Source organism: Pantherophis guttatus, chromosome 7, assembly GCF_059756535.1.
Source record: "Pantherophis guttatus breed Tessera chromosome 7, ASM5975653v1, whole genome shotgun sequence".
NCBI classification, from domain to species: Eukaryota; Metazoa; Chordata; class Lepidosauria; order Squamata; family Colubridae; genus Pantherophis; species Pantherophis guttatus.
Genome location: NC_142069.1, coordinates 81,288,418 through 81,315,407, shown reverse-complemented (window position 1 = coordinate 81,315,407; position 26,990 = coordinate 81,288,418). Strand labels below are relative to the sequence as shown.

The 26,990-nt window shown below is 39.4% G+C and overlaps 1 protein-coding gene across 6 annotated transcripts in view; it reads right to left on the bottom strand.

Annotated features, from left to right (window-relative positions):
- LOC132709695 (uncharacterized) overlaps positions 1 to 26,990 on the bottom strand; it is a 169,012-nt gene that overhangs the window by 96,063 nt on the left and 45,959 nt on the right. Inside the window, exon 1 of one of the 6 annotated variants that reach the window (XR_009620688.2) lies at positions 6,233 to 6,830. The exons of 4 other annotated variants lie outside the window; for them this stretch is intronic. Coding sequence is in view for 1 of the 2 variants with exons in the window: in XM_087873299.1 (XP_087729425.1) it covers positions 808 to 1,037 (230 nt within the window). In the remaining variant the exon portion in view is untranslated. Of the gene's footprint in view, positions 1 to 807; positions 1,589 to 6,232; positions 6,831 to 26,990 lie in introns of those variants that run through there. One more of the 6 variants, XM_087873299.1, reaches the window with a different exon arrangement.

Below are 26,990 nucleotides of genomic sequence, written 5' to 3'. Positions count from 1 at the left end.
TCTGAGTACGGACCCACAGGTAACAATCATCTGAGGGCTTTGCACAGTCATCCTAGATAGTCTGCCCATGGGGGCCAAGGCAAAGGGCCCACCGTGAGGACTCCATGGGATGAAGTATCTGTGATCAACCAGTAATTGCACCACTGTGGAAATTCTTAGCAGGAGCTACAAATAGTGGAAATTCATCGGTGCCCTCTTTGTATTACTAAGCTTGGCTTCCACAAGCGTGTTGATACAATGGTCCAAAACCACCACCCCCAAAATGGCACCGAAGACGATGGTATCTAAGCTCTGCTCTTTGTTATGTGTGGCCTGAAGCTTTTTGCCATACGTTGAAAAATTCCCAAAACCTAATGGTAATTTTAAATGCAGTTATGTATTTTACTGGACTGGACCATGAATCAGTCAATCAGTCAGTCAATCAATCAATCAATTGTTGCATCTTTCTGGACTGTTAATTTCAACACTATGGTACTTATGAAAATAATTTAGGTTGCTATGAAACCACCTTTGTTGGGCTGATTAAATCACAGGAGCTATGACCATCCTACCCAGCAAACCGTAGGATGAAAGGATAGAAAAAGAAAGAAGGAAGGAAGGAAGGAAAGAGAAAGAGAAAGAGAAAGAAAGAAAGAAAGAAAGAAAGAAAGAAAGAAAGAAAGAAAGAAAGAAAGGAAGAAAGAAGGAAAGAAAGAAAGAAAGAGCACTTCTTTAACCACATTTTGAAATCCCCCAGGAGAGGCCCATTTCTCCACCAGCTCTGGAATCCAGTTTCCCGTTGCTGATGCATCTGGTATCCCTTGTTACCTTAGTGGGCTGCAGTGCGGCTGGCCTGCCCCATGCAGCACACTGCATCGTACCCCAGGGTTGTTGAGACGAGACGCCCCGTTTTGCTGTTCTGAAAGCAGGCAATGAAATAGCTGCAGCGTGCCAGGACAAGAAGCATCCGCCGAGTTGCCTTGGCAATGCCCCAGACGCTGCTTGCAGACTCTTTCAAGCCCACTGGAGGAGGAGGGGTGGGGTGGGGGACGAAACATGGCTGTCCTTCAGGCCTGGAAACATTTGCAACCCCTCCCTTCACGTCTCTGGGTTTTGCCTCATCTATCCTTACGCAGCTTTGGTTAATGGCCACTTCTAAATCTCTTCGGTTGTACCAACAAGGCAAAAATACCTGAAAGCAAAAGGGTCCTGTTTGGGAGCCCGAATGAGGAACTATTCCTCTTAAGTTTGACTCTTTTCTTCCTAATGCTTCTTTACTTACAACATCAACAACGCATCCATAGGCAGACATATTTATTTGAGGTTGATTTTCCTTAATCATTATTAATTGATGTATCTGAATAGCTAATCCAAGAAAAAACTGGCTATCAAAGTGTAAAAGAGAATACACAGACGTGGTTAACTATATGTTAACTCCATTTCCTTTCTCTGATTTGTCTATTGTTTAATATAAGAAGCAAGTTTTACAGCTGTCAATCTACAGACGGTGTTTGGCTTTATGCGTGGGTTTTTTTTAAAAAAAATTAAACAAGAAATATCTGCCTAAAATCCCTTGGGTTTGGGGGATTTTATAAATGCAATCATAAAATAAATAAGCATATAAATGCATCTATAATGAAGCCTCGTTCTTGCAAGAGGCCCCTTTTAGGCTTCTAGAAGGAAGCAAATCCATAAAAATTTCCCCAAATAAAATTGCTGCAGCAAAGCTCACGACATATTGCTATTTAAACAATTAAACCACCAAGAGTATTTCATTGTAAGGCAATGCTGCACGATCTGCCTTAAAACCGGATCACGTGACTTAAGAACCAAACATGATATTGATTTTATACAAAACCAAAATGGTTGGTAAATGGATGCAAAGCCACTTGGGTCCTTTCTTTTTACAGAGATACAGAGGTAATTTTTGAAATAAATGGCGACTTGGTCGTTCTGACCTTTCTTTTAGGTGCCCACTGAACAACCTGGAGGAATATCGCTGTATTTTGGGAAACTATCAAGGATTAGACAAAGCAACGTCAATCCTCGATATATGTCCTTTGGAAGAATATCCCAAAAGGACAGGGTGACCATTTGCCATGGTCTTTCTAGGTGGTTAAAATCCACGGTCCAAAGATTTCCTCATGGTCTTTCTTCCAAGTTTTAACCAAGTCTTATTTGCTTCGTTTTTTTTAAAGTCAGCCAAGGTAGCTAAGAACCTTTCCCTTATAGTAGCCGGCTATTTTATAAAAGCTACGGACGGACAGAAACCTGGATTTCCCTGTGATATGCTCAAAATACCAGCAGGCACACTGCTAAGCAAACTGAATCTTAATCATTTCCAACCCAAGCCTAAACAGACTAAGATTAATGTAATTTATTCCTACATCAACATGTAACGAACAGAACCATTAATACCTTGTTCTTTACTATTGCAGTTTCCACTTTACTTTCAAAAGCCAATTCATTAAACTGAGATTTGCTTGCTGTGTCACAAACGGACGTGAATTTGTGTTTGAGATGCTGTGAATTTGTGCAAGATCTGGAGCATTTCTCAGACAGCGATTCAGTGGCTCTACCTTCTTGCTTTTATTATTTATATACCAGTGATAGCTTTATAAATACCCAAAACAGAGCAAAATCCCGTTTATAATTAGACAATGATTTCTTATCATTCTAATCGTTGAAATCGCAAACATTGTACCTGGGTGCCATGCACAAAATGAAAGCTCATTGATAAAAATAACACATGCTTTCCATTTTCTCTTTGGATTTACTCTAGGTAGACTTGGGACAGAGTGCCAAACCATTCTGTCAAGCAACGAATACAATTGAATCAGATTTGTGCCTGCTGATGGTTAATTCCCTTTTCACACTGGTCACGTAAGACTGGGAGAAAAGATCCCATAAATTCTTTGTCTGACAGCAAGAAATCTCAGACAGACTTTTTCAACCTGGGAGCACATATTCCATTTTGCATTCCTTAAACACAAGATATAAGATCTGTCTCATTCATAGGCGTCCATTACAAGGTAGCATGACCTTACACACATTCAGATGTCATTGCAAAAGTTAAATGGTTGATGTGATGTCAATCCACCTCACCCCACAGACATCTACGGATTCACGGCAATACAAGGTGATCTGATGATTCATATGGGAGCATATGGGGAAAATTGGGAAAACCAATTTTCAAAATTATTCTATTTTCATGCAGTTTAGTAGGGCACTAAAACCCAGATTTCAAAGCTTAATATTGCTGAGAATGTGCATCACGTATAATTGTTTTGTGTGACATATGCTTTTGCTAATAATAATTAAAAATGTGTTCGTCAAGAAATTCTACCGAGAAAACTATCGGTAATAAAGAGCATTGTTTTAAGAATTCCCCTTGCTTTCAATCTTATAGCTCACAGCGAGTAACTAATTTATTTTAGCCTAATTGTGGAGAGTTTCCTGGGTATTCCCTGTTCTGAGAAATGCTTTGGTTGCATGCATTGCTCTATTTGGTGTGCCTGGCTGTCCCTGTGTTTGTGTGTCTATACTTTTGCCAAAAAAAGAAAAAAGAAAAAAAGAGGAATGGGCTGATGATTAAGAGATTAAAAAAAAAAAATCTCCATTTCTTAATTTGGGAAAAGAAGGAAGTCAAAGCTATGTTGCATTTTATTTAATAAAAGTATGATTTTCCTAATAATTGCAACTTGTATTCATTGTCATTAAAATATACACACCATTTGTGCGACATGGTCAGGCTGGAGTTTATTAATGTATAGCACCTTGTTCGTTCTTACAAGGAACTGAATTACATGTGCTGAACAATGCTAGGCACACACATACCAGAGAGATATTCAACCATGTACAACTTGAGAACAGGACATGCTATTCCCAATAATTGTTCTAGGAGGTTTTTTTTTTTAAGGAAGCCTTTTTCAACCCCAAAGTCCTATTGATCAGTTGATCAAAAGGAGAAATGAGCGACTGAATGCAGATCCTCCTTTAAGGTAAATTGATGAAGAAGAGTTGAGCTTAAAAAAAAAAAAATCAATAGAATATGTGTTATAATATATTTTGTACCGGTCATTTGACTAAAGTGTTATGAACAAATTAAAAGATTGATGTATTTCAACTGGCATAATACAGGGAGCCTTCGTGTGTTTGTAGGCCTTGTTATGCCTATTACCTTTTTCTCACAGAATTCTTTCTTCCACACTGCCCGAAAGGACAACTTCTAAAATATTGGCAGGTTTTCATCAAAAAAACAGGTTTTGAATTCAATCTATTTCCTTGCCAAACCATTGTAAAGGACAAGCCATTTGCAAGGCAGTGTAGAGCCCCTGAAACAGTTGTAGCTAAGCCTAAATCTCACAAAATTATACAGCTAAAAATTACACGCATGCACACACATTCTCTCTCTCTCTCTCTCTCTCTCTATATATATATATATATACATACACACACACACACACACACACACAAAAATACATATATGTAATAAAATATAATGGATGGATAGATAGGCAGGCAGGCAAGCAAACTGACAAGATACTATATCCTAATTCCTGATTGTAATTTTTCTTATTTTAAATGTACGTAGGATTCAGTTCCTAAAAAAATATATGCAGGCTTAATTTCTTCCCATTTCAATAGTTCTGAATGAACTGAGACAGCTGCTGGAAACTTCAAATTTTATATAAAATAAACCCTAGTTTTCTTTTGCACAGCTTTTACAAATGCATAGCATAAACTTCATTGTATTTTTTGCCGAATTTAGTCTTACCCTAAAATTAAGAGATTCATTGAAAGGACTGGTCTAATTATTCTTTAAAATATCTCCAAACAAAATATTTACTATCACAAACAACAGGAACTGTACTACTCCAAATATTGAACAAACAGCAGTAAGTTTTTAGATATTCAGGCGTCAGCAATGCATCCCATTTTTTATAATTGAAATATGCTGATATTACAAAGAACTAAAAAGTCAGCAAGTTTAAAGAATACCTAAATTTTTACTACCTTTTATCCCAAGAGGATGTGTTATCTTGATGCCCAGCTAATAATATGACTAGCAAAAAATATCCTTCGCACATCAGCTGTGATTTCAATTTTAGATACTACTGAAAGAATACAGAGTTACTACAAACTATCACCTCTGTCACACATCCAGGGTTTAAAGCAATCTCTGCGTAAAGTACTTTTTAACTAGATAACTTCTACTCCTTTACAATTTAATATTTTTGAATTTCTAAAATTAAATTTAGTAAATGCAAAAACAGATGCATCAGTCATTAAAAAAAAAACCTCGTTTCACCAGACCGAAATGTTTGATGTGCCAAGTTAAAAAAAAAATCCTGTGTGCAGCAAGTAATGCTGATTTTTTCATTCAGCCTATACATTTATATGTTAGTTATGCCTTGTTTTGCACATATTACATTCACATACAATTTTTTAAAAAAAGCTTAGATGCTTTAGTAATGATCGCATCCATCTTCTTTTATCCACTAATAATGTGGCACACAGATGTAAGTGTGTTACTGTCCTTCTCAAGGAAAGGTGATTGTCGTGAAATTATATTCCCGAAAAAACAGAACTGAATGAAATTATCCTTTCTATTGCAAAAGCCTATATTTGCATTTTTATTCTTAAAACAGAAGAAAAAGCTCCGATGTGTTAAAAAGTTAAGTTCTCTATTGCAGCCATCAGGAGCTGGCACAATTCAAAGCAGTTTCCTACCTGGGCAAAGAGATCCATTTGCTAAAGCTATTTCTTCAACAACTCTCCACCGGGCATTTATACAACAAGGGAATCAGAGGAGAGTGGCAAACTTAAAATGAAATATTTTTTATTTTTATTTTTTTAAAAAGGGAAAGGAAATCTGCAACAGTTTCAAGGCTAACTCTCAAGAACTGAAACCGTAGTTGTTGACCTTTGCGGCATTTTCACAAATTGAAAGCTAGCTGGGTTTTGAAGCAAGGTTGGCACAAGGGATGATGTACCCGATGCTAAGAATAAAGAGCCAACCCCGTTGCCTTTTTCTATTGGGGGGGGGAGAGGATGATTGGGAGGGTTACTCGCCCTCAAGATCCCAAGGAAATCTAACAGATCCCCTTTCTATTTGTCGAAACTTCCTTTTTTTTTTTTCAGGCTCCGAACAGGGCTCCGCTCCCTCGGCGGGCATCGTCCTCGGGGAGAAAGAAAAGGCTCCCCCAAACTCCATCAGAAGCGCTTACAAGGGAAAGAAACCAAGGCTTACCTAGGAGGAAGAAGCTTTCAGCCGCGGGTGAGGAGCCGAGAAGGGGGCCGCCCGCCCGTCTTGCAGCTCTGCGGGTCTCCTGCGAAAAGCAGAGGCGAGAAGAGCGGCCGCGATCGCGCCGGCGTGTGTGTTTTTGCAAAGCGGCTGCAGGCCTGGAGAGCAGCGCTGACCCAGCACGACTGTGCCAAGCCTCTGCAGCCCCCTGCCACCTCTTGCCCACCGCTGCCCACTCCTCCTCCTCCTCCTCCTCCCCCCCCACGGCTGCCAGCTCCCGGCAATAACAATAGGCGAGGCAGAGCGGGCTGGCATGAGAGAGGGAGGGAGAGAGGGAGAGAGGGAGAGCGCCAGAGGAGAAAGGGAAAGGCGAGGGAAGCGTGCGTTAAGCTTGTCTGGCAGTTAACAAGTCTTGAATGAAGAATGTTAGCAAACAGACAAACAGCATGTCTGATGCATGCTAATATCCTCCGAGTCACCAGTGACAGTTTGAATAATGCAAGAGGCGGGGTGGGGGGGGGAGGAGAGAGAGAGAGAGAGAGAGAGAGAGAAATGAAAGAAGCAAGGAGAAAGTAAAAGGGAAAGGAAGAAGAGGAAGGAAGGAGAAAGTAAAAGGGAAAGAAAGAGGAAGGAGGGAGGGAGGGAGGGAAGGAAGGAAGAAGGAAGGGAGGGAAGGAAGGAAAGGAAGGAGGGAGAGAAGAAAGAAGGAAGGAGGGAGAGAGGGAAGGAAAGAGGGAGGGAAGGAAGGAAGAAAGAAGGAAGGAAGAAAGAAGGAAGGAAGGAGGGAAGGAAGGAAGGAAAGAGGGAGGGAGGAAAGGAAGGAAGGAAAGAAAGAAGGAAGGAGGGAGGGAGGGAAGGAAGAAAGAAGGAAGGAAGGAGGGAAGGAAGGAAGGAAATTGGGAGGGAGGAAAGGAAGGATGGAGGGAGGGAAGAAAGGAAAGAAAGAAGGAAGGAGGGAGAAAAGGAAGGAAGGAGGGAGGGAGGGAAGGAAGGAAGGCAATGCCCCTTCTTTATGCAATGCCTGCAGAAACTTTTCCCTACGCCCATTTTGCTGGACAAAATGGAATCACTGCCCTGCCTAGACCAACTCCGGGAGGGCTTAGACCTCTCGCGGCTTCCCGCGTCCCCTCCTTCCCCCCACAGCCTCTCCATTCTGTCTGGAAAGGGGGCACCTGCCCTCCTCCCCAACCTTCAGCTGCTGCAACATCCCCGAGGGGGCTGGCAAGCGAGGCGGCTGGGGCTGGGTGGGAGAGAGAGAGAGAGAGAGAACACAAGACAAGCTCCGGCCAAAGCGAACCGAAGGCGCCGGAGACCTTCTCCCTGCTCTCCGCAAACCCAAACCGGCTTCGGGATGCGGCGCCCAGAGGAGTCGCCCGGCTCCCGTGTTGTGTTTGTTCGAACCTTCCGCTGCCCGCCCTACACGTGAAGCCCAGTCAGGACGGGGAACTGGGACGGGCGTTGGGGGCGTCCACGCGGGCGCGGCAAAACGGAGGCGCAAAGGGGAAAAGCGCCGGCAAAAAAGGGGAATTTTTTTCCCCTCTTCTCCCCCCCCCTCTCAAAAATATCAGGCCGCCGGGAGAGTCACGCAGCCCCCGCAGGCTATTGCAAGCCGTCCGGCCAGGACCGCTCGGTGTAGCGGCCGCCCGGCTAAAGAACCCCACACACGGACCCGGGCGGCCCCGAGGCCCAGGCTTGGCGCAGCCCAGAGGGTTGGAGCCGAGGATGAACCAGGCCTCCTCCTCCTCTTTCCCCTCCTCCTCCGACGCACACACGCACGCACCTCCTCCTGGCTTGCTTGCACGCGCACAAACACCCACCCACCCACACAACCCCGCGCGCTCCCGAGGCAGGCGTGCAAGAGACGCGCCGGCCTCCAGTCGGGCTCGGCGTTGAGCCGGGTGGCGGTGTTTAGTTTGCGCTCCTTCGGCCTCCCGCGATTTTGCACCGCCGCTCCGGCCTCGTCAGTTGCGGGACGGGAGCGGCCGTGCCAACGCGGGAAGGGAAGGGAAGCCGGGGTGGTGGTGGTGGAGGAGGAAAAGGCAGGCGCTTTTCCACACGTGCGCGCTCTTGCGCGCGCGGGAGCCAGATGTTAAAAAGAGGGAGAGCGCGGCCGGGGGGAAAAAAAGAAGAAAAAGGAGGAGGAGGAGGGAAAGACGGTCGGATTCCGCTTTCGACACGGCCTCGCCTCTTCCTTCGTGGGAAGGGGGGGCAGAGAGAGAAAGGAGTGAAGGGGGGAGAAAACGGCGAGGCCCGCCTTGCACACAAAGACCCCGCCGGCTTTGGCACCCGGCTTGGAGAGGGCGGCGAGGTGGCATCCCCGTCGGAAACTCAGCCCGTGGAGGGGGCGCTGTTGCGGCTTTCCGCCCCCCCCCCCGAATTACCACAACCCCTTTCCCCAAAATCCCAGTCAAGACACGGGGGGGGGGGCAGCTTGGCTGCTCGCCCGGCGCCGACTTCCAAAAAAAAACACCCGAGCTTTGTATTTTGGTTCGCTCCGCTGCCGGCATGGGAAAGGCCGCGCTAAGCTGTTGGCACAGCCCCGGAGAAGGGAAAGGGGGGAAAAAGAAAAGAAAAAAAAAAAAAAGGCCCTTCAGGGCAGGCGGTCACGCGCGTGGAGGGGGGCTCGGTCACGCGCGTGGTGGTGGGGGAAGCTCGGCCACGCGCGCCCTCGAGTTTGCCTAACTCGTGGCTCCTCTCCACGCGCCCGCCGCGCTTGAAAGAACCACTTCCTGCCCCGCGAGGGTTTGGCTGGAGCTGCTCGGAGGGCCGCTTCCTTCTCAGGCTGCCTGCCCTGCGGCCCCTCGGTTCCTTTTCCAGCGCCCGTCGCGGAGCGGGAGCGCGCCGCCGGAGAGGCCCGCCGCCGCCGCCGCCTCCTCTTCTGCAAGGTGGGGCGTCCTTTTAGCCTCGCCGGTTCAAGTTCAAGGCTTTCCCGGCCGAGCCAGGCGGGGCTTTGGGGAAGGGCGAGCCGAGTTCAAGGGCTGGAAGCGAGTCGCCTTCAGGAGCCGGCCGACCCCGGGCTTGCTTGGCTCTTTGCGGGCTGGGTGCTTGAGGCAGCAGCGGCGGCGGCGAGCCGAAGCTCCTTGGTGGGTTAAAAACGACAGGGAAGGCCCGGGCAACTTTCTTTTTCTTCCTTTTGCACTGTTGCACACACAACAACAACAACACACCGTTCCTTGGTGTGCCTATTTTGACACACACACACATAACACACACACACCTCGGTGTTTCTCCCCATCCAACTGTCCTTGTGCGTCACATCTCGCCATTTCAATCAACCAATTGAAACCCCACTTTCTTCTTATAAATAGATAAAAGTCAATTTTTTTCTCGATTAGTGGATTTGGAAATGAATGGCTCACGCGCACATTGCACACCCATGCACGCACACACACACACACACACACACACACTTGAAGCGCCAAAAGGGCTTTTGAGTCTTGATTAATTCACCGGAGCCTTTTTTTTTTTTTTTTTGGAAGCATAATTTCAGGGTTCGGTCATGGGAACTTATTTTGGGCAAGCCCCTTTGCTTAGGGAGGGGGTGGGTAAATAAAAGATCCAGTGCGATTCTATCCACGTTTTATAGAGATCACAGAAGTGAGTGTGGGATTGTAACCCAAGGCATTGTCGTGGACCGTGCGTAAGATTTGCACTTGGAAGCATTCACTGCAAAGGTTTCTTGTCACTTCTCTGGCTTGGCTGCCGTCACTTTTGGTGCTTGATAATATGATAAATTTCTCCCTCCATTTCTCTGCAAAATTCTCCTTAAAATGTCCTTTTATAAAGAGTGGGACATCCCTGTCTGGGCAAGTCTTAATTCAAGGCACATTTTCACAGCAAGTCACAGAGCCCAAAACCACCAGTGCTTTCCTCCACCTGCAGAGCCCTGCTGAACATTTAAGATCTGGCAACCTTTTGCAACCAGAAAACTCAAGTTGCAACTCCTGGTCCAAACACACAATGTAGCCCATTTTAACAACTAGCATAGAAAAGGAAATTTAAAACTACAGCACAACAATGTCTGCTGTCTTAAAAAAAAAAAAAAAAGGCACTTTGCCAGCTATTAAAAAAAGTCTTATCTTTGCTCTTTGCTTTTCCATGAAGCTTCCTTTGTTTGTCTATTTTTTATTTCTCCTTGATTTTTTTTCTTTTTAATTCCTTTTTTCAAGATGGAGACTGTCCACAAGTGTTTTCAGTATTTTTTTTAGAAGGTGGAACATTTAAGGCCATTTAAATACAGAAAAGGTTACCGTGTTATATCACATTTTCCTATGATTGTGAACATACTGGATTATCCAGTAAGTGGTCTATATGATTATTTCAGCTGGTTTGCTGTAGATTTCTAGCTTTAGCTTAAGTGACAATGTCCACTGACAAATTCAAATCCACAGTTTTAGTGGAACTGTTGTGAAATACTGATTTAATTTTTGCAAATGATGGATACTTTATTATGTCACCTCAGAGACATGCAACCGTTACCTATCCCAATACCATTAAATAGCTAATATTTGGAAGTTATATACTAGGTAATCAATTCACTGTGACATCAAATATAAAACATCATAGCAGAACAGTAAAATAAAAATATTTGCACACTTTCACGTCTTTTAAATCCTTAAATTAATCCTAGAATTTAGGATGGTAGGATTACAAAAAAAATTTTTTTCCAATAGGAACTGTTACTTCACAATAGCATCCATTCCAAACTATTCCCAAATTTTTTAATTTCTGGAATTCTAGCATCCAAAACATTAAATCATTGTGGAAAATCAGAATAATTATCACACAATGTTTAAAGAAATGTATGGTATGAACATTGTTTTTAAAATGAATTGATCATTTTTGTGTTTCAGTGAATTTTTAGACATTGCATTATGCTTTTTTTCAACTGTTCGTTTTCTCTATTTCCAGTACGAGATTTATTTTGAAATAATCCAAGGCCTCTTCTCAGCCTTCTTGAATTAAGGGTCATAAAAAGGGAGTTTGTGTAAATTTATATATTTGTATCCCATAACTGTCCTAATTTAATTTCCTTATGTGTAGACTAAATGCTGGTTACAGTATAATCTTTAAAATGGCAAAAATTATGTCTAGCACTTCAGTGTTTGGGTTTTAAATGACATACAAGGCCAAAGTTATTATTCTGAATACTATAAAATATATGTCAAGGCACATCTAGTGTATAAGTAAATCTCCTCTCACTCCCAGCCTGACCCTTTCTCTGTTTTTTGAACTGATCTTCACAATAGAGTGAAATATTTCAGAAAAAATGTACATACAGGAAATACAATATTTATAGGCAATACAGTAAGGTCAGAATCACCCACGCAGACGCCAGGAAATTATAGAAGTGGTTACATGGAAAGGCTGAGACCCCCATATGTTTAACATTCAGGTTTCATAACAAACTTGGCAAAATAACAAGTAAAACGAAGCTTTGCACGTCACAGACAGTGGTTTCTTGCACCTCTTATTATTCCATGCTGTGAGAAGACACTGGCTCATTTTTAACAAATGGGTTAAAAAAATGGTTTGCAGTGGAGAGTGTCCTATTTTGTCATTGTTTCCATGTCAATGATTAATATTAATAGCAAACTCTCAAGAAGCAAAACAAAGAATAAGGTCTCTAATTCAGTGAAGCTTCGCCTTTGCAGAAGACTGCCTGCCTCTAAAACTAATATTCACTGTATTCTGAAGTTCTCTTTGGGGTAGCACAGAATAGAAGTGAACATGCCTAAACTTTTACTCACTCGTGTTCAAGAGCCCTGTAGCTTTCTATTTTTCATATATTTATTATATAGAAGATCTATGGGGTGTTTCTTGAATTTGCTATGATTCTGAGCCATGGAATTTTCTGTTAATTACTAAGTTGCTCTGTTACAGTAAATACAGTTACACAACTGAAACTGAAAGTACGTGATAGTAGTACTAAGAAGGCCCCGTGGCAATTCCTTACTTGAGATTATGCAATATTTTAAAATGTATTTCCAATCATTTAAGCAAGAGATACTGAATACCCATTTGTATACATATGGATGCCTTTTAAAAACGGAGCTTTTAGCTGACTTGGTGGGGAAAAAAATCATGTAGTCCATTCTTGAAAGAATATGGATCCCTAATTTCTTACAGTTGTTTAAAAGGAAATATATTTGTTCTATAAAGTTCATATTATTTGTACATTACTTGCAGACAATGAAATATTTGGCAAGTATTTTTGCCAATATTTTAATGTTCTAGAAAGGAGTAGGTTTGAAATCAGAATTTCTTGAAGAGAAACGAGAAGGAAATATAAACTATATTTATACATGAACCACCTTTCTGAAGTAAATCTATTTTTAAAAACTAGTTGTGCTGATACCTACCTTAACTGTAGATGCCTGGCTTTAGCAAAATTAAAAACTGGGTCAAAACTGCATATTTTGGGCCAAATTCCATTTCATCTTTCTACAAATGTTATTTTATTTAAAGCTAGCTAAAAATGAGGGCATCGTGGGGAAGAAGCATTAATCTATTTTGTGAACATGGTTAGCGTATACACATAGAAAAATATATTGGCATTGTTCTACAATTGATAAACTATAACTGAAAACAGTTTTGTTTAGGAAAACCACACATATAGAACTTGCAAATTATTAAAGGATTTTTTCCTCTTCTGTTTTTACTGGAAAATTGAATTTTGATCTTATACTTTTATTGAAAAGTCAAAAAGAAATCAACTTAAGTAATACGAATTATGTAAATACAAAATTTCAAACTTTTTAAATTTTTAATGAAAGTATTAATAAGGACTTAATTCTGACAATATTTTATCACGTTACATTGTATCAAAAAGATAATATTTAGTGTCAGTAAATGTGAAATTTTTCTTTTGAGTAAGTCCCCTTTATTTTAATGATACTATTCAGAATGAAGATTTCTAAAAATATTGTTGTTTTTTTAAAAGAAAAAGCATAAAGGAAGAGTCTGTGACAAATACGGTTTTGTTTGTGGAGCTGTTCTGTAACACCCCTTTAATTATAATCTCTAATACTATTTTTAAGGGCTGTATGTAATGGTTCAAATTTTGATTAATTATTGAGGTCTGTTAATGGATGTGTATGAAAATATAGGAAAGCTGCATGTAAAACATCCTTAATTTAGATGAACATGCTACTTGTAGTAAGAAATAAAGAGAATCTTTAAGAATATTTTGTGTGCATTTGATAATTTCAGTTTACTAATTTAAATTTAGTTATGTCTTCTTTTTGAAACAATTTTAAATACATTACATTAATAAAAAGGACTCAAACGATTTATCAAATACACATTCTCAGAATTTCTTGGGGTTTTGAACATTCCCAATCTAATAATAACAGAAACACAAACGAAGAGGGTCAAATAATGTGAAAAATCACAAGTTGTAGAAAATATTGCCACTGCAGTCCATTTCTGGGACACCTTCTGCCTAGGTGTTGAGGACAACTGTCCATTATTTTCTTTTAAAATTAGCATTGTTGTCTATCTTCACTGCAATTTGGAAATTTCAATCTTTTCTACGGCAGTTTATAAACTTGTCTGCTCAGCAGTAAGTTTTATTGAATTCTACAAAACTCTAAATTCATGTCTGTTCTGCATTTTATGACACTGTAAATTAATTCCTTCTCTTTTTGGCACAGATAGCATAGCAGCTGTGCAATCTGGACACGTAACCCACTTTCGTTCTAGCCCTACTGATATCTAGGGCCAATTAAATTTCAGTCAAGAGGTTTACCTTAAATTTTCCCAGAAGTTATGCAACTTATTGATGCTTTTCTGTTAAAATTGGAAGAAGGCTCAGGACTTATGTATCAAAATTTGCAAGATGGCAGGTACTCCATGCAATGGAAGCCCCACCCCTTTTTATTTGCTCGCAGGAGCGGGGTTTCGAACGCATTACTGTATCCCACTCTTGCAGATTCTCCTGAATAGGCAAACCATTGAAATTTATTTAATAAATCGTAACATTGGGATTCAAATGCACAGCATTTTGATTCAATATAGGATAATGGGGGTTTAAATCAAGTAAGTATATTTAACTTCCAGGTGTATTCTTAAGGAAAAATTTAGAAGATATGTGGAATCGGTTCACATTTGATTGATTGATTGATTATGTGCCATGAAGACAGTGTCAATATGTTAGTGACCATGATCATTTTATATTCTTATATGAAAACATAACGGTGCTTATTATTACGGTGATAGTAGCTTTGTGTGTGTGTGTGTATGTACGTGTGTGTATACATATATACACATACATAAATGTTTAAATCCATATGAAATGCCCATACCAAAGGGCAAAAATATATATGCCAGAGAAAGAAAACTCACTTAGTAGTAGTAGTAGTTATTATTACTCTTATTGTTCCACATTTAATTAAAACACAAAATCTTTTGTCTGTCTTTAAATCATCCCTAATAAAATTGGCATTCCTTTGAGTTGAGCTCAGCTATTGGAAATTCTATAAAAGCAGTTTGCCATCCGATTTTTTTCTGGGTTGTTCCTTTTTTAGTGCCTTGTCTCCTCTATGGGGTTGGCATTTCCTTGTATGTTTCTTTCAAAGATTAATTAGGCCTAACTCTCATTCATTTCTTTGAAATCAGCTAAAATCATGTTAACCGACAAAATTTGCCCATTTACATAGTCATGTCTCCAATCTGATTAATACTTATTTATCCCAAGAGTCTTAACAGAACTTTGGCATTATTGCAGAATTATTTTTATAAAAATATGCGCCATGTTCTTGTTTCTTTAAGAGCAGTCACGAAAACAATTGCAGTAATAGAATTTGTGCAATCAGTAATGCAAAAAGTACCCAAAAATCACTATGCAAGTTGAAAGCGGGTTCATTTTTTTTGGCAATTTTTTTTTTTTAAAAAAGACTTTAAAAGATAGAATTGTGCAACCCAGGTAGGAAATTTAACTATCCTCAATAATAGAGAAATAGTGGGTTTGTGTTTTGAATTGAAGTATTATTAATTCATGGCAGGAGCTACTCCACTTCTCCGAAGTATGGAATAAAAATTTTCCATTATATTTTATCCCTGAATGAAGGTTTATTGTATTTTTCTTACAAAATCAAAATTTAAAAATGCATAGTTTGGGAATGCCTCCTCCAAAATCTGTGAAATTTGGCACTCTTCGAACTTTAATATGGATCTGTGTTTCTTGTACATTCTCCAACATTTTTTTATTCTAGTAAAAAGAAGAATAACTTGGTAAAGGTTGAAAGCTCAAAAATCTTATCCCAATTAGGATTTGAAATTTGGTTGATTTCCTTCCTTTGAAAGATTATATTTTTCTTATAGACAGGAGATGTTCAGAAAACAGTTTTTTTTTAAAAAAAAATATGGTGACCATAATCACACAATTGAAGTACCCACATAAAAAGGGGAGCAGGGCTTTAATTGCGCTGGTGCGGCTGTCATTTTGACTTTTTTGACCTCCGGCATGGACACCCGTCTACAAATGCCATTGCATTCTGGGATCATAACCTGAAAGTTTAGATTATAACCATTATGCGTGGTTTTCCAATTGTAGATTATGAACAATTGTGGTTCTGTTTTTGTCTGATTCCACTTTTAGAATTAAGGTAATTCAAACTAGGTCTATATTGATATAAAACGGGCTGGGATTCTTTAAAAGCCTTTTGGGTGATTGCACAGTGATTGAATAGCTGTCCTTCGACTCCATTTGGAGTCTGATCTTTCATAATGCATTAAAAGTTGTTTTTCTTATTAACTCGTTCATAGTTTTAACAAATCCATTCCATATTCTAAAAATTTTTTTAGAATGTTTCCAAAAATAAAATATTGTTTTTTATTAAACAAACTTCTCTGGGTAGAAAATGAAAGTTCTAATACTATTTACTTATCCACTTAGTTAATAGTTTCAGTTTAGTTATATAAAAATTGTATTGTATTGCCTCAGAAATATAAACAGTGTGCATATACTTGTATACATACATAAACATATATACAAGGCAATGAATGTTGTGTTTTGTGAGAGCAAACTATAATTCTCTTAATTGTATTAAACTCATTTTGCTTTTTTAAACGAATAGCTTCAGTGTTATCTTTACATCAGTTACTGTACTTAAACATTCATTTGTATTAATTTGGGCAAAAGTAAGGAATACAGTTTGGTTTTTAAATTACATTCATTCGTACTGAGCTTTTCTTTTGATTACTTTCTTCAAACAATTTAGTGGAGCAAGATTATATATTATAGCATCAGTTTTCTAACACTTCTTGCTTCAAAAAAGATATTCTTGGAATCTTTATTTTCTCTTATGAAGGTAAAATTGCTCTTTAATTTATTTATAAACTGCGACTGAAACAAAGAAAAGTTAAAAAGAGAAACTACTTGTGTGTTTTTTGAACAGTATAGATTTCTTTTGCGAAGAACACACTCTTCCTTCAAATTGGCACAGAGCGTAAGTTTACTTCGGCATAAATATTTTAACTTTTGAGCTGCCTGTTATTCTTCAGATAAAATTACTACAATGTAAGTTTCAACAGCTCAGTAATTTTTATAATTTCGGGCATAAAATTCCTGCAATTCAGCATCGTTCTCATTTTTTATTGTTGTTGTTACAAATTGGAAGCCAGTGAAAAACTACAAGGCAAACTGTTTTAGTAGACAAATCCTTACTGAATTTAAAAATGTAGATCTTTTTAAATTCAGCCTGGGTTATAAGCAGAAGAGCATAGGGAAATTCTCATGGCTTCAAAGACTTCTTTTTCTGTTTCTTCTAAATAGACTTCTTAGCACTTTTTGGGGTAGCAAAAATACATGGCGTGATACTTTTGGAAACTCTGATCCCAATTCTCTTTCAATAATAAGAGTTTGAATTTCTAGCAGAAGACTTAAACTGGAAGGCTGGGTGTAATAAATTGACATTCAAGACTATTATTTAAAATAATAATACTCTGCAGAAATTTCATATTGTATTTCATCAAAAAGGACTTTGTAAATCACATTTGTATCAAACCTTTGAATAGATCATTCATCAGCTTTAGGCTCTGGCCATAACTAGGAACTGGAGTGAACGCGCCACATTTGCAGGGAAGCATGCTCGTGGCTTTCATTTTCTTTCCATGCCCAGGTTAGACCCGAAGAGGCTTCAATGAAGTTATCCTGATACGTTTTCCCTTTCATGCCAGCACGTGGCCCAAATTAGTTCTCCATTTTGTGATGGCCCTTAGAGAGCAATTCCCATTGAGAAGGGAACAAAGGCCGTAACCCTGAGGTCAGAGTGCAATGCGCGGAGCATGACCTCCTCTTTGTAAAGCTCAACACTGTTTATTTTGCCTAAGTAAAGATCACCAATACATTAACTAAAGAGCATTAAAAGGGTCATATCCCCCAGGAGGGAGATCAGACAAGGAGCTGCTCTCCTTAGCCAGGAATAACTGTTGGACTTAAAAAAAAAATAAAAAAATCTCGGGCCTAGGCATTGCATCCCAAAGAAAGTAGTAGTTGAACATGCTTGCATTTAATTCTAATTGCTTCCCATGCTTAAGAAAAGTATATCCTAAATCTTTTTCTTAACTATTCAAAACAATTTTCTCAGCTTAAAATATTCTCAGCTTGCACTTACATTTTAAAACAGATTTAAGTTTTTTTTTTTTTAATTAAGTGTAATCAGGTTTAATTTTGAAAACTTTGAAAACAAAAAATAATGCTATATGTACACTGCTTCATGAGTAGTAAAGATAGAATTGTTTATTTATTTTTATGTTGCCTCAGGAGACACTGATTCTAATCCCTTTTGACCATCTGAAATGGGTGATTTTGAGCCAATCACCCTTGTCCAGTCTACTATTTCACTTTTGTGCAGGGAAATAGCAGGAGGGAGTATTACATACTTATGATTCTGAAGGAAAAATCAGATATAAATCTATCAAGTCACCTCAGTCATCTCAAAACTACTCAGGAATTTTCCTCACATCTGTTCACTCGATAGATCTCAGGCATTTATTTTATTCTCTATATTTAATGAAAGAGAAGACAAGAAAAAAAGAAAAGAGAAAAAAAGAAAGCAACACCACAACCATAACAATCATTAGATATACTCTACAAGTAATTCTCAACTTGCAATCATTCATTTAGTGACCATTCGAAGTTACAATGGAACTGAAAAGTGAGTTATGACCCATTTTCAGGCTTACAACCATTGCAGCATCCCCGTGGTCATGTGATCAAAATGCGGGCATTTGGCGACTGGCATGTACATTATGATGGTTGCAATATCCTGGGGTTGTGTGATCATCATTTGTATCCTTCCCAGCTGACTTCCAACAAGCAAAGTTAATGAGGGAAGCCCAATTTGTTTAACAACTGCAGTGATTCACTTAACAATCACAGCAAAAAGACCGTAAAATGGGACAAAACTCACTTGCTTAATAATCAAAATTTTGGCCTCTGTTGTGGTCGTAAGTTGAGGACTTCCCATATAGAATGGCTTTTCCTCTGTATATACTTGTGTCTCTCTGTATTTATATATATCCATATTTCATTCTAATCACCTATTAATCATCAATGTCCGGAAACAACTCATCCATGAATCTCCAGTGACATCAGGTCTAACTGGACCATAAATTTATTTTTCCAGTGTTGAAAGACTGGTCTATTAGCATTAATTTGAGACATCGTTGGTGAGGCCGTATCTCAATCCAAACTCTATTCGGTCTAGCAAGGATCCTGGAGTGCCAAGAATCCCTCTCTAACCATTGTCTACAGAATATGCCACGAACTGGAGTTGTTGGTCCTGAATGGTGGTTCTGGCTGAGCCTGTTAAAAAGACAGCATTAGGGGGCCCCTGTATGCAGGTTTGCTAGGACTGCCAGAAAAAAAAAGGCCCATGTGGTAAACCAGACCAAGAAATAAACTCCATCGGAAGGCTAAACTTTATTTTATTAAGATTGGCTACACAAGCAGAATCCCTCAAGTCTGATGGTGCTGGACTTCATCCCACTTCTTACATGCGAGATAATCAGGGAGGGATCCATCTGAACTGCTTCTGAATGGTATCTCATTGCTCTGAACTTAAGAAATGTTTCAGCCCCTTTTATTTAGGAAATGGTTCCTGCGTATTTCTGCCAAGTTCATTTTTCTTGCTCCCTACACCAGGATTTCACAACCTGGACAATTTTAAGATGATATTCAAGCCAATAAATTTTACAAATAATAAAATAAATAATAAAATAAACAAATAAATGTTCTTTTTAAAGTGGAGAGATTCAGAATTGGACTTTTAATAATGTTTTTTAAAAAAAATTATTTCTGAATTCTGAGTTCCTTCTCTGGTATCATACTGACATTGTGTTTGAATATTGGTGGTGAATATCCATTATGAACAGAATTTTATCTGCATTTATTTATATATTTAAAATATTTCCATATCAACCGTCAAATTTTTGGTTGCTGTTTTTAAAGTTGGGCATTTTCCAACACACACACAGAAGAATGGCTACAGTTATCAAGAAGTTGAGAAGACGCACCCCAGTATGCTTAATTTTGGTATCAGCAAAAGTGCTCCAGAAAAAGGTTGCATCTTCAGTGACATAACGATCTGGAGGGCTGACAAAAAGCTATTTTGAGCTCAGCTTGGGTCCATTTAAAATTTATTGCAGATATCTGCACTATTTGGTTAACCTGTATTAGCTATTCATCCCCAAACCAAAATCCTAAAATAGAACAACAGATTTTGCTTTGTTGCTTTGTTGACTTACTGATATGTTTGCACCATTAGGCAGTTTTCTCTAAATAGGGGCTCCTGGAAAAAACCTGTTATGTCCATTTTAACGGGCCTCATGTTTTGAGACTGAAGTCTGAGTAGGCCTAATCTTGGTTTGCTCAACAATATTAGCTATTAGCAAAGGTTAGCACAGACTATTGAAATGACCACTGTCTTGGTCAACCTATGTGGAAGACCAGTTTAAAAACTCACAGGGAAGACAGCTAGCCAGATTTTGGACAGGATTTTCAAGCATGAAAATGTCAATTGATCCACTTCATGTTATGAAATGGCCTGAAAGGGGATATCCAAATACAATGTTCAGCTTTATAATGGAGGCTATTTTTTTTTCCTCCTACAAACATACAATTATATTTGCATTCTGTTGAATCCTATGACCTGGAATGTTGGATGGGATCAAAATGGCAGCTGCAACCTTGGTTGAAGCTTCATTCCATTCTTTTTTTCATGCAATGCACATGAAGAAGATGTGAGGCTTTGGGCACAAGGTCACAACCACTATTTTCACTTCTTTTGGCACGCTCTTCTCCAGGTGCTTGTGCCTCACACCTGCCTATGGTGACCCAGGAGGTAGATACGACATTCTACCATTCGGTGCTAGCTTCATTCAACTCAGGGACATTCTCATTTTTTTTCCTTACTTGTCCTTTTACTTGTCCTTTATCGCCCAAGAACAGAGGTTTTTAGAACAAGTTTGTTGCCAAATCCAATTGTTTCTTTTTTTTAAAGAAAAAAATTAGGAATGGAACTTTTGTGTAAAAGTGGATTCCAGTGTGCATTTAAAATCAACAACAGCTAATGTAGCCCCTGTTGTATTAAAACAAACAACAGGAAATGCTTCACCCCAGCTTTTAAATAAATTAACATAAAATAAATGAAAACCATTCAATTCTGATGAAAATGATATATTTAAAATGTTGAACATACAGGGACAAATTCACCATGTGTTGATCCAAGAGACTATTCAGAAACAGTGTCGGTCTTAATGCCTAAAAGCCAAGAATTTCTGCAACGTGGTATTTATTTTAAAACACTGTTTAAACCAGTTGGCGGGGGAATTCTGGGACCTGAAGTCCAGAATTGCTAAGGTTGAGAAACACTGGTTTAAACAGTGAATAAGTGGTAACTTAAGAATTCCAACCAGTTTCATTCAAAAGCAACTCCTACAGAGAAATGGTCAATATCCTAGCAACTTTGTGCCTCCAATCTCTCGCCACCTTTCCTTGGGTGTGGCCATGTTTCCATCTGTCATGAACTCCAACACCTATGAGTAAAATCTCCCTGATATCCAGACCTTTTCCCCCAAGCAAGTAGTTGTAAGGATTTTGGAGAACAATGACAACAGCCATTTTCATCAAGAACTAGCAGTGGTCACCCAAGGAATAAATAAAAATTTGGAAGGTACACTTTCTCCAGATCTGTTCATTTAGCTCAGTGTTGTAACCCCAGCCCACCACACAAAAATGAAAGGGAGAATAAGTGTCGGTGGGAAAGAGTTTTGTTTAATCAGAGCTAGACTCTAACCATTAAAAGCTTACCTTTCCTAGCCATTAATATTAATTGGAGTTGGATAATAAGCTCACCCAAAAATAGATAACAATGTGTGTGTGTCACAATATGGAAATATCAGCTGATGTAATTCCCTTCTGCACTCATCCCCAACTATTTGGTACTTGTAAAATGACTAAAATATCTATAAAAGTGGAGAGAAGGAAGTGATCAGGATGATTTGAATTGTACTAAATCTATTTTCAGCCATTAACAAGGAAGATGTGTTTATAGTTAGATCTTGTTCCAGTCAAAATGCATTCAATATAGCTGAATTGAAATTTGATTTTAACCAGATTCACTGGAAGTAAATCTGCCACTACCATCCAAAGTTCAGCATCTCCTTTCATCTTGTGCACACAATATCTGTGTGATATTTGGGTAAATTAAGTTCATCTAGATCCAATAAGAATATAGACATCTAAAATATTAAAACATCAAATGAATATTTTATTGCAGAATTCATATAGTTTATCCATCACTCTTTTTCAAGGAAATATGCCACAATATTAACTGAAAATATTAATGAAAATCATGGCAATTACAGGTTTTTTTGGACTGAGATATTATTTTGGAATCAAACCCTAAATTAGTTTCAGTATCAAATTATAATTTTAACAAAAAGGTAATTCAGTATCTATTATTGCATATTCAGTATCCTACAACATAATAAAACAAATCCAGGTGCCCTAGAATTTAACACAGCAGATTTAATTCTTTTTTAAAATATGAGTATTTAATGATGCAAATATTACTTGATCATTGCAGTTTTATTAATATGTGGAAGTAATTGCTGGCTTATCTTTTAAAAACTGCTCTTACTGCAATATAGGTTTTTTTGAGGGGGAGGTATAAAAAAGCACTTCAGCTGATGAAACAATGAATATGAATAAAATTTAAATGTATTATGAAAATGACTTGACTTCTTTATCACTGCTATTCATAACAATTTTAATTATAAGGTTTTTCTGTGTATTATTTAATTTTTTTATTCTGGAAAAAAGCCAAATGCCCAGACAGTCATAATTTCTTCATAGGTCCATTAATTAGAGAGGCAGTCAGTTTATGCATTGTTTTAAATACCAAAAAGGTTGCCAGCTTCCCAGCCTTACTAGGGTCTGTTTGCAAAATTATTAGTGAATGTTAAAAAAAAAATCCAAATAATTGCAAGTACAACCTCAAAGTTTCTTGATGAAATTTGAGGTACATAACTGATAGGAAAATGGAATTATTTCAGTTCCTCATGAGAAAAGCAGCAGGATTCCATTCCATTTTATTTTGAAACAATAGAGCAAAAGGTATTTTTAAAAAATGGGTGGCCTATATAATTCAAAATCAGAATAACAGAATAAGAGTTGGAAGGGACCTTGGAGGTCTTCTAGTCCAACCCCCTGGTCAAGCAGGGGGACCCTATGCCATTTCAGACAAATGACTGTTCAGTCTCTTTTTAAAAGCCTTCTGTGATGGAGCACCCACAAATGCTGAAGGCAAGTGTTCCACTAGTTTATTGTTCTGTCAGGAAAGCATTTATTTTGGTTCAATCCTAATGGGTTTTTCTCCCTTGTTTAGTTTTTCTTTCTTTAATTTTAAGGATAAAGAGTTAAAATGCTGCTGTGTACAGAGTTGAGTGGCCCAACCATGTTTTCCCAAGAAATTTAACTAAAGTTACCTCATCACTCATTCATCGCAGATAATTCAGGATAAACTATAACTGTCTGCTTGCTGTTTGCCTCATTATTTGATAAGTTTCTCCCAAGAAACCTTAGTAATTTTTATAAGACTACAGTATTGCATATAAAGAGGCTTATCAGTCATTTAGACCATAATTAGCTCTTCTCCAAAGTCAGCACTTTTTATATTACGCCTTTTGCCCAGAAGCAACTCCAGAAAAACTAGTTCCTGCACATAAAGAGGTCACAAAGATATTAGTATCACAAAGATTCTGCCCAATCCATTAGGTGCTTTTTGACTGAAAGCAATGAAAGAAGATGAGTTTGGAGAAATATTTCAGAGAAATGCAAGGGCAAAAAAGAGGAAAAACACCTAAGTGCCTATGCAAAATTCCAGATATTCCTGTAATATGTTTTGATAATAATACATTTGTGGAGTTGGCTGTAGCACCGTAAAAACAAGCAAAGCAGAGAGTGGAGTTCAGTTGCAGGGAAAAAAGAGTAAAAGAGATGGAAATTATTTTGTCTAAGGAATAATCACGGTTTTGCTCCCCACTCTAAAAAGAGTAACACACGAGGAAAAGGTTGCAATGTGCAGATGAGTTTTAAAATTTTCACACATATATACACACGTTTGTGAAATGAGTGAGATTTAATAAACAAAATTAAATTATTTCCACTGCATTTCTGTGGAGAAATGTGGACTTCCTTGATAGTGAAAGTCATCTCAGATGCTATTATTTGCAGCCCAATGTAAGGGAATAAAATTAATTTTCAAGTAACTTGAACAAGAATTTACAGTACTTTTTTTTCCTTCCATTTATAAAATGGAAGCTTGTAACATGAAGTGCTTGTGGTTGCCCTGTTTAGAAGATTTAAAAAAAAAAAATTCTGATAAAACTATTACATTCTTCCTGTCCGAATATCTTCACTCTATTTACTATAGGGGTCACTTCTGGGAAAAAAAGTCATTCGTCTGTTTTGCACACACGAGGCAAGTATAATTTAGATCAAATTATTCTTCTTGCACATTTGTAAAAAAGATATTTCTAAAAGTGCAGCTACTTTCACTATGAAATGAGAAACCAATTCCCAAACAGGCATACACATTCATTGTGTGAATGTGTAAATAGGATTGCCTTAATTAGAATAGGCTTACTTCTTTTTGGACATGGCCAATTGTAAAATATATCCCTTTAATCTTTTCGAAGTTTAAAATGGAAAGACATTGTGGGAACCGTCTCAGGTGAACTTAATGTGTCAACAACGGCCTATAAAATGCATTATTTGTTGACAATCCATTTAATCTTATTCTTCATTTATAAAAACTGATCTCCAAAATATTCTGGCCCAAACCACTCTACCGAAAGTCATTCTTCACATACATATGTCCAGCTGTCTGCTCTACCAGTGGGATGTTTTTCAGATTCCATGTTTTGAGACTACCCCTTTTCCTTGAGACAATGCAATCTTTTTCACATACTTAATCTATCCCTGTAGTTTATAAGCAAATGAAACCGGGAGGGGGATGACTTGTAACGGAGGCCAATTTTTGATAAATGGGTATGTTTGGTTATGTCCAGACACTCAGCTGCAGCAACGCAATTTTTGGTCTCCCTGGGAATCTTCTCACTTGCTTTTGATTTTGAAAGATCAGCATAAGGGAGGAACGACGCACAACTGCCAGTTAATATTGGTACCATTTCTGATACAAGAAACAATGCGCACAAACGCACCTGTAAGTGTGTTTGTGTCTGGTATGAGGGGCCCTGTGCAAACCCCAAGATGGTTCCCTTCCAGAGGTGTCTGCAATCGGCCAAAGATGCATTCCCTTTGTATGTAGATCTCATCCCACTACCATGTAGGTAGTGGCTAGGGGTGAAATCCAGCAGGTTTTGACAGGTTCTGGAGAACCGGTAGTGGAAATTTTGAGCAGTTTGGAGAACCGGCAAATACCACCTCTGGCTGGCCCTAGAGTGGGATGGGAATGGAGATTTTGCAATATCCTTCCCCCTGGAGTGGGGAGGGAATGGGGATTTTGCAGTATCCTTCCCCTGCCACGCCCACCAAGCCACACCACACCAAGCCATGCCCACAGAACCGGTAGTAAAAAAAATTGGATTTCACCACTGGTAGTGGCCATGTTTGCAGTTCCCCTCTTGACTTTTTTTGACCTTGTGAGAAGTTTTACATCCAAATATATTTTATTCCTTCTACTGTTTCCATCTTCCCTTAAAATGTTAACAGAATCCACAATGGTCTGAGAATCAGTGTCTCCACTAGATAATCAACTAAAATGAGCAAACTTCCTCAAATAAATTACCCACGCCTAATCCACATATCAAAGGATAAGGTCAGCAAAGGTAAGAGTTAATTAAATCATGTCTCCTAGAGGAACTGTATATTCATAAGAATAAGGACGGGCCTGGTGGCTCAGTAGACTGATAGCATTGTGATTAACACCAGCTGTCTGCAATTACTGTAAGTTCGAATCTCACCAGGCTCAAAGTTGACTCAGCCTTCCATCCTTTCTAAGGTAGGTAAATTGAGGACCCAGTTTGTGGGGGCAATAAGCTGACTTTGTATAAATATACAAAAGTATGAAGGCTATTGCTTAGCGCATTGTAAGCCGCCCTGAGTCTCCGGAGAAGGGCGGCATATAAATCAAAATTTAAAAATAAATAAATAAACATACCTACACACACACACACACACACACACACACACACACACACACGCACCAGGGGTGAAATCCAACAGGTTCTGGAGAACCGGTAGCGGAAATTTTCAGTAGTTCGAAGAACCAGCAAATACCACCTCTGGCTAGCCCCAGAGTGTAGTGGAAATGGAGATTTTGCAATATCCTTCCTCCAAGAGTGGGGAGGGAATGGGGATTTTGCAGTATCCTTCCCCTGGAGTGGGGAGGGAATGGAGATTTTGCAGTATCCTTCCCCTGCCACGCCCACCAAGCCACACCATGGCCCACAGAACCAGTAGTAAAAAAAATTGGATTTCACCACTGACACACACCCCTAAAGTGTCACCCTAGAATCAGCACATAGGCACTTCACCCCGACAAAAACCTTATAAAAACCTGCAGCTGTGCCCCATTTCTCTGCAGCCTGCCCTTAAAAGACAAACGGTTTTGCTTTTAGGAATACATATTTCTTGTTTCCTCACAGCTGTCTGGATTCTCCTTTTTATTTATTCTTGCAAGCAGTTCAGTCCCGGTTCCAATTGGAACCCCAAATTCTGACAAAACCTCCCAGCTCCCTTCCTTTCCTTGCCAAAGTCCGGCCCGGACACTGGGCCAAAGGCAACAAGAGCAGCTCCTCCACTCCTTGCTTTTTCCACACCAATGCAATCTTTTTTTTTTGCTCTCCCCCACACAAGCCAGGCGCCCCAATTCGGGGCCCGGACGGTCAGGGGAGCCGCGGGGAGGGCGCGTTTTCCTCATCCAAGGCGGTGTGTGTATGTGTGTGGGGAGTGTGTGATGTGTGTATCTCAAGGGCAGCGTTTCCTGGGATCCAGAAGAAGCCTAGACGTGTCTGCGGGGTTTCTGCTCCCACTGGCTGCCCCCTTCCCGCTCCCCCCCCCCCGGGCCATTCTCCGGCGTCGGGGGCAGCAGGAGCAGCTGCGGGCTGGCAAGGCGCCCTCTGACCCGATGCCCGGCTTTGCAGAGCAAAGGCTGCACAAACGCAGACTAAACAACGGCCATCTTGCCCGGGGGGCGCCTTCTGCGCGGCTCTTATCGCGGGGCTGGGTTGT